The sequence below is a fragment of the Quercus robur genome, chromosome 4 (assembly GCF_932294415.1).
Source record: "Quercus robur chromosome 4, dhQueRobu3.1, whole genome shotgun sequence".
Lineage (NCBI taxonomy): Eukaryota > Viridiplantae > Streptophyta > Magnoliopsida > Fagales > Fagaceae > Quercus > Quercus robur.
This window is the reverse complement of record NC_065537.1, coordinates 23,421,016-23,433,418: the sequence shown is the minus strand read 5'-3', so window position 1 is coordinate 23,433,418 and position 12,403 is coordinate 23,421,016. Positions and strand designations below refer to the sequence as shown.

Below are 12,403 nucleotides of genomic sequence, written 5' to 3'. Positions count from 1 at the left end.
TCAATTAAATGGAAAATGAGGAAGCTATAAAAACAGAGGCTTTCAGCATTTACTGAAATCCAATCATATTGTGCAACTTAGCTGTCATTTCTCCTTTTACAAAATTTAGTAGTTTCATATTGCCAACCTCTTGGTATTCTTCATAAAATGGTTGTTCTTACGTTCCAATTTTCTTTGCCATTAATTTATCCAACTTCAGTTACTACCTCTCTCTCTCGCCTCTTATCTTCGTCAAAGTTAAACCCCCTCAAATGAGATTGACATAAAAAAGGGCAGATAATCACTACTCAAGAAGATAGAGAACAAGAACTTAACGGCTAAAAGAGACTGTCACAGTGGAAGATCAACTTTATAGGTCGCATGTTTAATGAAATTTATCTTAGACAGGTGATTTGTAATCCTTTGATTCTTTTTTTTTTTCTCATTCAAATTTAATCTCACTCTATCTCTTATTATCTCTCTCCTTCCCAGATCTTATTTTTATTTGTTCCCTCTCTCTATCTCTCTTTTTACCCCCTCTTTCTATCTATTTTTTTAAAAGATTAATGAAAACCCTGAGCCTTTGCCAAGTCCATTGGTTTAAGCCCCCACTTGGGTCACAAACCCACATAACTAAGCTCAACTAAATAGTAATACATATTACTTGATAATGGTCATTGTGGTAGAGCACAGTTGGGTGGTTTTGATTTTATCTCCTAATTCATAATAAGTTGAAAATTTGCAATGTATATATGTTCTTTTGGAATTATGATTATATGTTATTGACTTATTGTTGCAGGCCATATGTTGATTGAAAATTTCTTTTTGATGTGATGTGAAATATTCATATTTTATCTGAGCTACATTCTTCCCATTTTGTGATCACTGTTTAAGGTTGATTTCCTTGAAAATTATTTTTTGGTTGGAACAAAGATTATGGTGGTTCAATTCAACTTATCTCAAAGTTTTTTGACTAAATGGGTAAAAGGGATTTGGCTAATTGGTGAAAGGCATTTTTCCACATTAAATTAGCCAAACAACTCAAATCTTTGGTATGCCTTTATTACTTTAAATGTTTAAGATAGATTCAACGCAAAATTAATGCAGAATTGTAAGAGTTAAATTCAATGGATTAGTTAATTTGATATTTTGTCTCTCCACATTTTTCCAATCAATGCATTCTCTTCATCAAACTTTTTGTCATTAAACTTATAGGAAAATTTTAGAAGGGAAGGAAGAAGAGGTGGTGGAGGAACTTTTTGAGATAGCGAGGATGCTCTGGAGTTAAAGAAATTAATGACTTTTTGAATGGTAATACAAACTGCCCGGTGTGATGGCCAAAGAGGCCATATGTTTTGTTGCAAGACTACAAGACCTGTAACGATCTAATTGCACATAAGAATCCACCAATCAATAAAAAACAACCTCCTCAAGAGATGTCCTTGATGATAAATTTTGATGGAGCAATTTTTATAGAACAAAGCACATTGGGAGCAGGAGTTTTTATTCGAGATGATAATCGGTACCTCATTGCAGCATTGAGTTGCAAAGGGAGAGCAATTATGGATTAGGAGGAGGCAGAACTAGCAGCAATTGGCTAGGCCACTAGGCTATTAATTTTGCAATTGGAATAGGTGCAAGAGATATCATCTTAGAGGGAGATTTAGCAAATGTTATTGACAAGCTATGATCTGAGGAGGAAGATAATTCATGCTGGGAGCTATGGTGGAGGAAGCAATACTAAGAATGAATCTATTCAAGCCATGGAAGGAAAGCTATTCTAGGTGAGAGGCAAATCAACATGCATATGTATTGGTATGGCTTGCTTATTGATTGGCTAAACACTGATGTAATGAATATGAATAGTATTTAATACAAGTTATATTTGATTAGTTTAAGGGGGAAAAAAAAAGAAGAAGAGACCAATACCCCAACATACTATCTCTCTCTAAAATGCTTCCAAAGAAGAAAATTTTCAGTTGTTCCATATACTCAATGGTGGTTTTGATATATGATTCTATTTGTTCCACTTTGTATGTCATTTGTTTTGACCCTTTCTTTTTTTCAATATTATTATTGCTACATTTTCATTGATTTCTTTTTTTTTATCCTCCATGGGCAAATGCACTTCCATTGTGGACCCTTATGATCACTATTACATTTGTAGAAGTTTTTATGTTGATATCAATTTCCTGTCATTAGATTTGATCCATATATTGCACCCTAAGCATGTAATAATTCTAATAAATTTATTGCAAAAATAGGTAGGAGGACGATTACTAATCTACTTTCAACACCTTGGTTCATTTACACTTCTAATACCTATCGCATTGAGTGTTTTTATTCTGTCATGAAGTGTAATATAATAGTTGAATAAATTTATTTTGAAAAATTACTGATTTTCTCAAAATTTGTTGTAACTTCAGTTATATTTTTTTCCCTAGAGGATATTAAAAATAAGCAGATATGGGTTCCTCCATTTTAGATTAGCTTTTTACTTATCTAAAATTCTCAATCGTGTGTAAGGCAATAGTCAATGAAGCAGGAGCCTATGTTGCAAAAAAAATTTGTGCCTTGTATCTTTCTATTTTGAAAGAACAACATTCTTTTTATTTAGCCTTCACGACTACCATTTTAGTTTGAGTAAACTGAACAATTTAAAATATGATCATTAAGTTCATAATCTTTTGTATATTAATCTTAACAAATTATATTTACCCTATTTTTAATAACATGTAATGTAATTGAAACTAATTCCTCAAGCATTAAATCACATAATGAGTATTATGCATGGTCTAGAAGATAATTTCTTATAAAATATTTTAAAATAAATTAATACTATACCCGTGCATCGCACGGGAACATTGGCTAGTTGACCATAATTACACATATCTAATCCTAATTGTAGGGATGATTGATTGTTAAGACTTAAGATTTATTTTACAGGGAGAATTTAGAGGGTCAACATTATGATTTTACCCTTAAGATGTTAAAAAATCATTTTTTTCCCTAGTTGAGGTTAAATGTAGGTTGCAAAATGAGATATTTATAGTCAAATACTAGCTTGGCAAAAAGGGTTGCCATCTATACTTGGATGTAAGAGATTTTTGTTTTAACTCAGCTTGATATTATCTCTCTCACACACACACACATTATATATACATAATTATATTTATATATTTGCTTTGATTCCCCAAGAGTCAAATCATGCTTCTCCAAAATATATAAGGTTAGAATTAAGTTACACATGTTGTAAATCTTTACGATATTACATTTATAACGACCCAAGGAAAAGCGCTAGCCACATCTGCGCTATATCTCAAAAGGATTAGTCACAATTGAGGCTTCTTGTAGTTGTTAATAAAGCCCAGTTCAATCCAGTAAATACCCGATGTAGGACTCATCACACACCCACACACATCACACAATCAATCAAATTGGGGCATCACAATCTCCCCTACTTAAATCCCTAACGTCCTCGTTAGGGCCCACTTTGTGGGGTAATGTCTCTGAGCCCACATGGGATTACCGAACCTGGCTCGGATACCATATGTAACGACCCAAGGAAAAGCGCTAACCACATCTGTGCTATACCTCAAAAGGACTAGTCACAATTGAAGCTCCTTGCAGTTGTTAATAAAGGTGATGCCCCAATTTGATTGATTGTGTGATGTGTGTGGGTGTGTGATGAGTCCCACATCGGGTATTTACTGGATTGAACTGGGCTTTATTAACAACTGCAAGGAGCCTCAATTGTGACTAGTCCTTTTGAGGTATAGCGCAGATGTGGCTAGCGTTTTTCCTTGGGTCGTTACATATGGTATCAGAGTCGGCCCAGTAATCCCATGTGGGCTCAGAGACACTACCTCACAAAGTGGGCCCTAACGAAGACATTAGGGATTTAAGTGGGGGAGATTGTGATATCCCAATTTGATTGATTGTGTGATGTGTGTGGGTGTGTGATGAGTCCCACATCGGGTATTTACTGGGTTGAACTGGGCTTTATTAACAACTGCAAGGAGTCTCAATTGTGACTAGTCCTTTTGAGGTATAGCGCAAATGTGGCTAGCGCTTTTCCTTGAGTTGTTACAACATTAGTCCATAACTTTTATTGGATTAATATTTTGAAAATATGATATTTTGTTACTTTTAATATACACACAAATTTCTTGTCAATAGGATATTATTTACTATATGATTCATAAACTCATATTTTGTTTAAAATTTTGATGTTTAAAAATATTGGAATTTAAACATTTTATAATGAGATAGTTATTGATTTATGATCCTCTTGATATGTTTCCAGTATGATAGTCACAAGAAGAAAAGGAGGAAATATTGAAAAACAGAAAAAGAAAAAAAAGCTCAACAATAAGGATGCACGAACAAATGAGGATGGGTGAGTGGGATCAAAGCTGAAAATAAGCTATAAAGATGAAAGAACCACATTTTGCTCTTGTGCTATAAAATAAAGAAATTTATTTATGTTTTCGATATAGTACTTTCTTTTTTAATAGAGTTTTAACCTATAACGTCCGTTTATAATAATTGTGCTATTTGCCATCAGACCAAGACACTAATCGGTTTTTAGTGTAAGTAAGGATTGAACCCAAGGTCTCTTATTCAACCATCAAAGACTTTACTAATTGAGCTATTTGAAACTCACTCCATACAGTAAACTTGCCACGGTTTTTTATGCTTTCCATAAGTAGCTACACTTTAATATAAATAATTCAACCTTGACAACCTCTCTCTCTCTCTCTCTCTCTCTCTCTCTCTCTCTCTCTCTCTCTCTCTCTCTCTCTCTCTCTCTCTCTCTCTCTCTCTCTCTCTATATATATATATATATATATATATAATTTCAATTTTATGGGGGCTATGGCTCTGTCATAATTAGGGATGACAATTTTTCCCCGCCCCTCCCCACTTCGCCCCATGTGGGTTTTCCCCGCCCCGCAAAGGCAGTGGGGTGGGGATTGGGCAAGATTTTAGCCCTGCACCACGGGATGGGGCGGGGATGAGTTTAGACTTTTTAGACCCGCCCCTTCCCATCCCTGCCCCGCCCCGTATTACTAATGGTTAGAATTGTAAATTTTTCATACCCTAAAACCCTACTATTTAAACAAACATATTAATATTAACATATTTTATTCTACCCAATGTAATTCTCTGTCTTTATTTTGTTATGTGTTATAATATGAGATTTTTATTTTATTTTTATGATTGTCTTGTTAAACACTTGGATATATTATTCAATTTTTTCTAAAAATTGATTTAATTTGATGAGATAAATTTGTAATTTCAAGTATATTTTTATTAATGAAATAAGTTTCATTAAAAAAATTGTACTAGTTGTAGGGCAAGCTAACAAAAAGTAGAGTTTTACGGGACGGGGCGGGACTTCGCTGGGCCCCAAGGGACGGGGATGGGGTGAGAAAGTATTTCCCGTCTTGCGGGGCGGGGATGGGGATGGGGTAAGACAAAATCATGTGGGGCGGGGACGAAGATCCCATCCTTTGGCCCCGCCCCACCCCATTGCCATCCCTAGTCATAATTCCATTACAGAGTTCGTAAAATCTTATTTATTTATTTAAAATTGAATTGCGTAAAATTTAACAAGGTCAATTTGAGAGGATCCAAATGTCCAATAATGCTCTAAGGCAAGGAGAGGAAGAACAAAATTTTGACTAAGTCCTACGCTGCCTAGGTAAGGGGAGGTCTTGCATCTTATATGGAGGCCTTGAACTCTAAATTCATGAGGGATGATGCTGAGTGTTACTCTCGAAGAAGAATATATCATGCCAATTATGAGTTGGTGTATTGACCAAAAAGTCCAAGAGACATCCTAAATAGGGTGAGGTGAAGGAGAACTAAATCCTAATTAAGGGTACGTTTGGTATGTTGTAATAGCTTCTGTAATGGAATAGTTATTCATGTGTAATAGCAATTCGGTCATTTGGTTGCATCTTTATTACATGGATTAGTTATTACATTAGAATGACTATTCTTTAAATTGAAGAATAGTTATTCCTCTTATGTAATAGTTATTCCTTAGTATATATAATAGGTTTTAAAATTAATATATTTCTAAAAATATAAAGTTTCCTTATACATCATCTTTTACAAACTTTTCATAAGTAACAACCAAACTTATGAATAATAAGAGCATTCGTAGCAGCCGTTGTAAATATTATGCCATTTTGCCACACCAAAAGCCTACTTTATTATTTTACCACACCAAAAGCCTACTTTATTATTTTACCACATCATTTTACAATATCCCATTTATCAGATGTTCTATATTTTTACCACTTCATTTAAATATTATTTTTAATTCTTTTTAATTCTTATTTTATCCTTTCTTTATTATTTGTTCTAACGGTAACATTTTCCATTTTCTTTCAAATCCCAACGGTAACATTTCAAACAATACTCTTAATTCTTTTTTTTTTTTGGAAACCAGCCAGCCTGGGCTTCAAACAATACTCTTAATTTTTTTTTAGAAACCGGCCAGCCTGGGCTTCAAACAATTCTCTTAATTCTTTTTTTTTTTTTTTTTTTTTAGAAACCGGCTAGTCTGGGCTTTATTGAAAGAACCTCAATGGGCATCAAATGAAACTAGAGGCGCAATGTCAGCTGGGATGTAATCCAGCCACACCTACTGCCCTGTACAAAGTTTGGCCTATTGTGAGCATCAGCCACAGTATTACATGCATGACAAAATTCTGAAAACTGAAAATACTCTTAATTCAACTATCATATTTTTAACTCAAATACTTAGAATATGTCATATCCAATAACTCAAATAACTCATATCCAATAACATTAACTCACACAAATAACTTATATCCAATAACATTAACTCACACAAAACCCATTGAATTAGACATAGTTGAGCTTGCCACTTCCTTGATGACAAATAGTACTTAAATTTAACACAACAAAACAATTGGCTAATACTAAACTTAACACAACAAAACAACATAGCCAATGAGTTTTAATGGTAGCTTCATAAAAACAAAATGAAACAAATAAACCAAATCAAAAGTTTTAAAGGCAACTCCATAAAGAAAAGGAGACAAATAAACAAAACCAAAAGTTTTCATGACTCTCCTTGTAATTGCCATAAATGTTCAATGAGATTCATTTGGAGTTGAGAATGAACTTCTCGATCCCTAATGCATTGATGAACTTGAATGAATTCCGTAAATTCATTTGTTGGCTCACGTGACATTGGTGTACATGAAATCTCATCAATTTGTTCATAATCTAAGTCCACTGCTTCAGCTTCATCTCGCTCATCTTCAATAATCATGTTATGAAGAATTATGCATGCTTTCATAATGTCATGTAGTGTTTCATGATAGAAAAACCGTGTAGGTCCACGTACAATAGCAAATCGTGCTTGAAGCACTCCAAATACACGCTCTACATCCTTCCTATATGCCTCCTGAGCTTTTGCAAATAATTTTCTTTTTGCTCCTAGTGGCCTTGGGATTGTCTTCACAAATGTTGACCATTGTAGATATATGCCATCGGCAAGATAGTATCCCATAGTGTAATCATCACCATCAATTGAGTAATTAACTGCAGGAGCACGTCCTTGTGCAAGCTCAGAAAATACATGAGACCGCTTCAACACGTTAATATCATTGTTTGACCCAGGTAACCCAAAAAATGAGTGCCATATCCAAAGATCATATGAAGCCACTGTTTCCAAAATAATACTTGACTCACGAATATGAACACAATACATCCCTTTCCATGCAGTTGGACAATTTTTCCATTTCCAATGCATGCAATCAATACTTCCCAACATGCCTGGAAATCCACGATTTTGGCCATGGGCTAACAATCTAGCGATGTCTTCATTGTTTGGTGACCTCAAGTATTCCTCTGAAAAAATAGCAACCGCTGCTGCAACAAATTTTTTCAAATTAGTTATTGCAGTGGTTTCTGCTATTCTCACATATTCATCCATAAAATCAGCCGCTACTCCATAAGCAAGCATCCTAAGTGCAGCGATCATCTTTTGAAGGGGAGATAGACCAAGCTTTTTGGCAGCATTTCTTTTTTGGGTAAAGTAAGGTTCATGAGCTTCTACCCTAGATAAGATTCGGAGAAAAAGAGAACGTCTCCTTCGAAATCTCCTTTGAAATAAGTTGAGAGGATATACTAGTTCTTCGGCAAAGTAGTCATCATAAAGCCTTCTATGGCCTGCCAAATGATTACGTTCGATATACCGACGATGCTTACGTTGTGATGTCGAACTCGTGAGAAGTTTTATAATTATCTCATCTTCATCTGAGTCATCATCAAGCAGTTTACGAAAAAAAGAACGACCCATGGAGATAAACTAAAAGAAAACATTAGAAAGCAATTATCAATATAGATGTCATTATCATAATATGAAATGAAATCAATAACTTTAAAAGAAGGTTTGATTGCAATATCTTATAAAAGAAGGATAAGCACATAACATTTTCAATGGATAGGAAGCGTACTGCATGGACAGTAATCAGTTGGCTATCTCTAAAGGATAAGATAATCAATATCTCCTACAAACAATTTATGTGGTTAGAGCTCTTGGTTTGGTAATTAGCTACCTTGTATTGTTGGTTGTTTTATATAATGAAAGATTCTACCACCAGAAAAGAAAGAAAAAAGAATCTACACATCATCATCGATCATAAGAATGATGATTATAATGATATATTGGTCAAACTCCAACACACATTCTTTTGCTCCACTTTGGTTACTAGATCTCAATAGTTTATACGTACGGCAATGACTAGCTGACAAATTATATCAGGCCTGAAAGTGAAAACAAATCTGTTAGTGCCATAGGCAACGCTACTTAATTATATACATTTTTTTATATCTCAATATAAGTCATCACATGTGTCACTACTTGAACTATCTTTTACTTCTTTATAAATATTGGGAAAAGAATTGACATTTAACTTTTAATTTTGATAATTTTTTTCTCCCAATTCATGCCATTCATATACATATTCATTAAGCTCTCTCTCTCTCTCTCTCTCTCTCTCTCTCTCTCTCTCTCTCTCTATATATATATATATATATATAGAGAGAGAGAGAGAGAGAGAGAGAGAGAGAGAGAGAGAGAGAGAGAGTGTGAGAGAGATTGAAACAAAAACAAAAAGATTAAGCAGTCATACTTTTTGTGAATTAGAGAAAAATTATAATAATTAGGACGGAAAAAGAAGACAACATAAATAGGGGAGAAAAAGGTTTTACAAGTAAACACAAACTCTATTGTCCAACCACTATGAATATGAGTACATGGAGACAATTCAAAGAGCTCAAGCTTATGTAAACATAAACTCTATTGGACAACCACTAATTCCAATAATTTCATTTACAAGTAAGCAGACGATTCAGAGAATGCATACATGTGACATTGTGTCCTAACATGTGAATAGAACTAGTTGATCATGTAATAAAAAAAACTATACCAAGTAATTTGTCAACACCCACCACCAATTTGTGTAAAATCTATTTTCTTTTGACAGTAATCATCAAGGAGAAAATCTCTTATGTATGGCAAGTTAATCCACCACCACAGCACTGCTATTAAATAATTTTTTTTCTCTCACATTAGTAATATAAATGATCAAGCCAACATTCAATACAGGACACTTCAGATGCATCAAGGAAAAAGTCTTAGTGAACATGTCATAACACATGTAGTCTAGGAATAGCACAAGGAAGAAATTAAATGCAAAACATAAAACACTATTCAAAGTTAATAGAGTTTAAGAAAAAGGGGTTAGAGAGAAATCATTTCTTATGACATCTACAAGCCTTAAAGCTTTCATAGTTTGATGGTATTGACATCATCCTCACTGCCTCTACAACTTACCAATTGAGAATCAAAAAACCATAAACTAATAATAATAAGTCAATAGCAGAAATTCCATGGCAGATACTCAAACCATAACAAAATGGAATTAGGCACACCTACTACAAAAAAAAAAAATAAATAAATAAAAAATAAAAAATAAAAAAAATCTTTGCCAAGATATGCCAACCTACACAAATGGGGTAGAACAACCAAATAACAGTATCTAACTACACAACCAAGATTGACTACCCATATACGCTGTAAGGACAAATTCCCAGCAACAAACAAACCAAAATACAAGATAATGCAAAGCTAAACAACCACATATTCACTTGGCAAATAGCAGGAAGAAAAATCTGCAAAAGCTGGAGAGTTGTACAGGTTTTTTTGTAATATAAATTCAAACATAGAAAATACACGACATTTTATATAAGCTAAAATGTTAGGATTACTTACATGACAGTGGCCTACTAGAAATCTACAACAAAATCACATAATAAAAGAGTCAAGACCTTTTGCTAAGATCACAAAATACATATCAAGTTCTAAAGTCAGCTATACCCAAAAAATGCCACAAAATACATATCACGGCCTAGAATTACTTACTACCAAAATAAGGTTGAAACAAGACATCACCAACATCATCTCAACCCAACGAATGGCTTGATCTTTGTTTTGCAAGGATTTCCTTTTTAAGTCCATCATAAAAAGCTTTTTGGTCTTCGTTCATGCCACTTGTGTCTAGCATCATAATTCTTTCATTCTCTTTCAACTCTTGGAAGCGAACCTCTTCCGCTTTGATATGTACTCTCTCTTTTTTGGCTACACAACCTTCTTCAAGAACTTTCATTTTCTTTTTCAAATATTCCGTTGCAATATCTTTCCCATCATCTTTTCTCTTTCGATTAGCCTTTTCAGCTTTTCTACCTATTGGCCTCTCGAAATCCATAATGCCATCAACCCCCCCTCCTTGATCTATTAAATATGGAGTTTGAGGCATTTCTTTTCTTGAATCTCCCCTAGGCATAGTAGATGCCCTCTTTGGATAATCCTTCAAGATTAGCCAACAATGTTCCAATTGAAAAACGAAACCGTGAATTTCTTTAAAGAATTCCTTTGCTTTCTCAATCTAAAAAAAATTAAATAAATATAACATAATTAGTTTCTTCAAACAATTCATTTGTGTTGTAAACCTAAAAAAATTAAAGACCATTGCAAAATTTATACCTTGTCATGAGCCGTGGTTCCACTTTCATTCTTTGCTTCAATTTTAGCTAAGGACCCAATAAATTTAACTGTTTCCCTATTAATTGTTCCCCATCGGGTTGTTAGGGATGCAACACTACGTGTAGAATCAGTCTTGTGGTCCATAAAGTATTTCACAACTTTGCCATAAAATGTTGTTTTATGTTGCTCATTACCATACATAGGATCGACACTGGTATTGAACCATGCTGCTACAAGCAGCTTGTCTTCCTTAGCACTGAAGTTGACACCACGTGCTTGTTTTTTCTTAGAAGTGGCAACTTCATCATTTAGTGGAGAATCTTCGACTAACAGGGGACTACTTTCAGATACATCGAAAATTTCATCCTCAAGATTAATATTCCCCCGTACAAGATCAGTGAATGAGGAATAATTCCTTGAGTCCATGCTCTAAATAGATATGGAGACTACTTGTTCTGGTTTGTTAATTACAACAAAATATATCATTACTAAACTTTGTCAATGTATCTCTCTAGCAAATTTGCCAAACTCAAAATGTGAGCCCTCATCAAACACATGCACATGTGAGAGTCGAGCGCCCCCCCCCCCCCCCCCCCCCCCCAATATGTGAGGCATGGATTCACACAGACACTTGTGAATCCACACCTCACTCTTTAAGGAAGGTGATCATTATGACTGCCTATGTGACTAAGTCATCACATGGGTTAATATCATATTTTACTTTGACCAAGGCAAAAGCATCATTTTTAATGTTGAATTATTTTCATTAAGTTGGTTGACTATCTCAAAAAATACTTTTGTCTAATATTAACATGAAGTAATTCCCACAGCATATAATGAGAAATTCTTGTTTTGACCTGTCCTGGCCGGAGCAACAGAGAAGACTGTCGGATAGAGTAATTCCCATAGCCTAATATTTTCATTTGTTTTGTTTTGTTTTTAAGAATAAGTAGATTATATTAAGGTTAAAGACAAGAGCAACAGAGAAGATTGTCGGATAGATTAATTTAGGTAGAACAAATTCATAACATAGCAAACAACACATATGAACAGAATATAGAGAGAATCAAAACTAGACATTGAAGTACCGAGAGAATCACAGAGAAGACGGAGAACTTACTTGTACGGTGAATCGATGAAATAGTATCGCCCAAACAGAGTAAGACCAGTGAGCTATTCCTGTCGTGATTTTCGTGCACAGATTTCACCAGGGCCTCTTTCATGAAACCGGAAGTCCACTCACAAAATTCTTGTGCCAAGAATTGATTCAAAGAGCCTACTCTCTGATGAGACGAAAGGGCTCGGTCAGTTCACCGGGATATAGAATAG

The 12,403-nt window shown here is 34.4% G+C and overlaps 2 protein-coding genes, 1 long non-coding RNA gene and 1 other non-coding gene across 4 annotated transcripts; 1 reads left to right on the top strand and 3 right to left on the bottom strand.

The window, feature by feature from the left end:
• On the top strand, window positions 1-2,020 carry LOC126724393 (uncharacterized). Its single transcript, XR_007654963.1, has 2 exons — window positions 1-387; window positions 1,195-2,020. It is a non-coding gene; the product is annotated as an uncharacterized LOC126724393 (long non-coding RNA).
• A 5,061-nt stretch (window positions 2,021-7,081) lies between these two features.
• Window positions 7,082-8,326, bottom strand: LOC126721588 (uncharacterized). The gene has a single exon (XM_050424637.1). It carries the CDS (start codon window positions 8,324-8,326, stop codon window positions 7,082-7,084), a length of 1,245 nt encoding a protein of 414 aa, XP_050280594.1.
• Window positions 8,327-9,768: 1,442 nt separating this feature from the next.
• On the bottom strand, window positions 9,769-9,854 carry LOC126724613 (small nucleolar RNA snoR116). The gene has a single exon (XR_007655056.1). It is a non-coding gene; the product is annotated as a small nucleolar RNA snoR116 (small nucleolar RNA).
• Window positions 9,855-10,493: 639 nt separating this feature from the next.
• On the bottom strand, window positions 10,494-11,500 carry LOC126721587 (uncharacterized). Its single transcript, XM_050424635.1, has 2 exons — window positions 11,075-11,500; window positions 10,494-10,976 (listed from the first exon to the last, which is right to left on the bottom strand). Exons 1-2 carry the CDS (start codon window positions 11,498-11,500, stop codon window positions 10,494-10,496), a joined length of 909 nt encoding a protein of 302 aa, XP_050280592.1.
• Between the last annotated feature and the right edge of the window lie 903 nt (window positions 11,501-12,403).

Excerpts from the sequence above, each read along its gene's own strand:
- LOC126721588 (XM_050424637.1), bottom strand. The coding sequence starts at position 8,326 with ATGGGTCGTTCTTTTTTTCGTAAACTGCTTGATGATGACTCAGATGAA.
- LOC126721587 (XM_050424635.1), bottom strand. The coding sequence starts at position 11,500 with ATGGACTCAAGGAATTATTCCTCATTCACTGATCTTGTACGGGGGAAT. Across the intron at positions 10,977-11,074 it reads GAACCACGGCTCATGACAAG|ATTGAGAAAGCAAAGGAATT; the intron begins GTATAAATTTTG and ends AATTTTTTTTAG.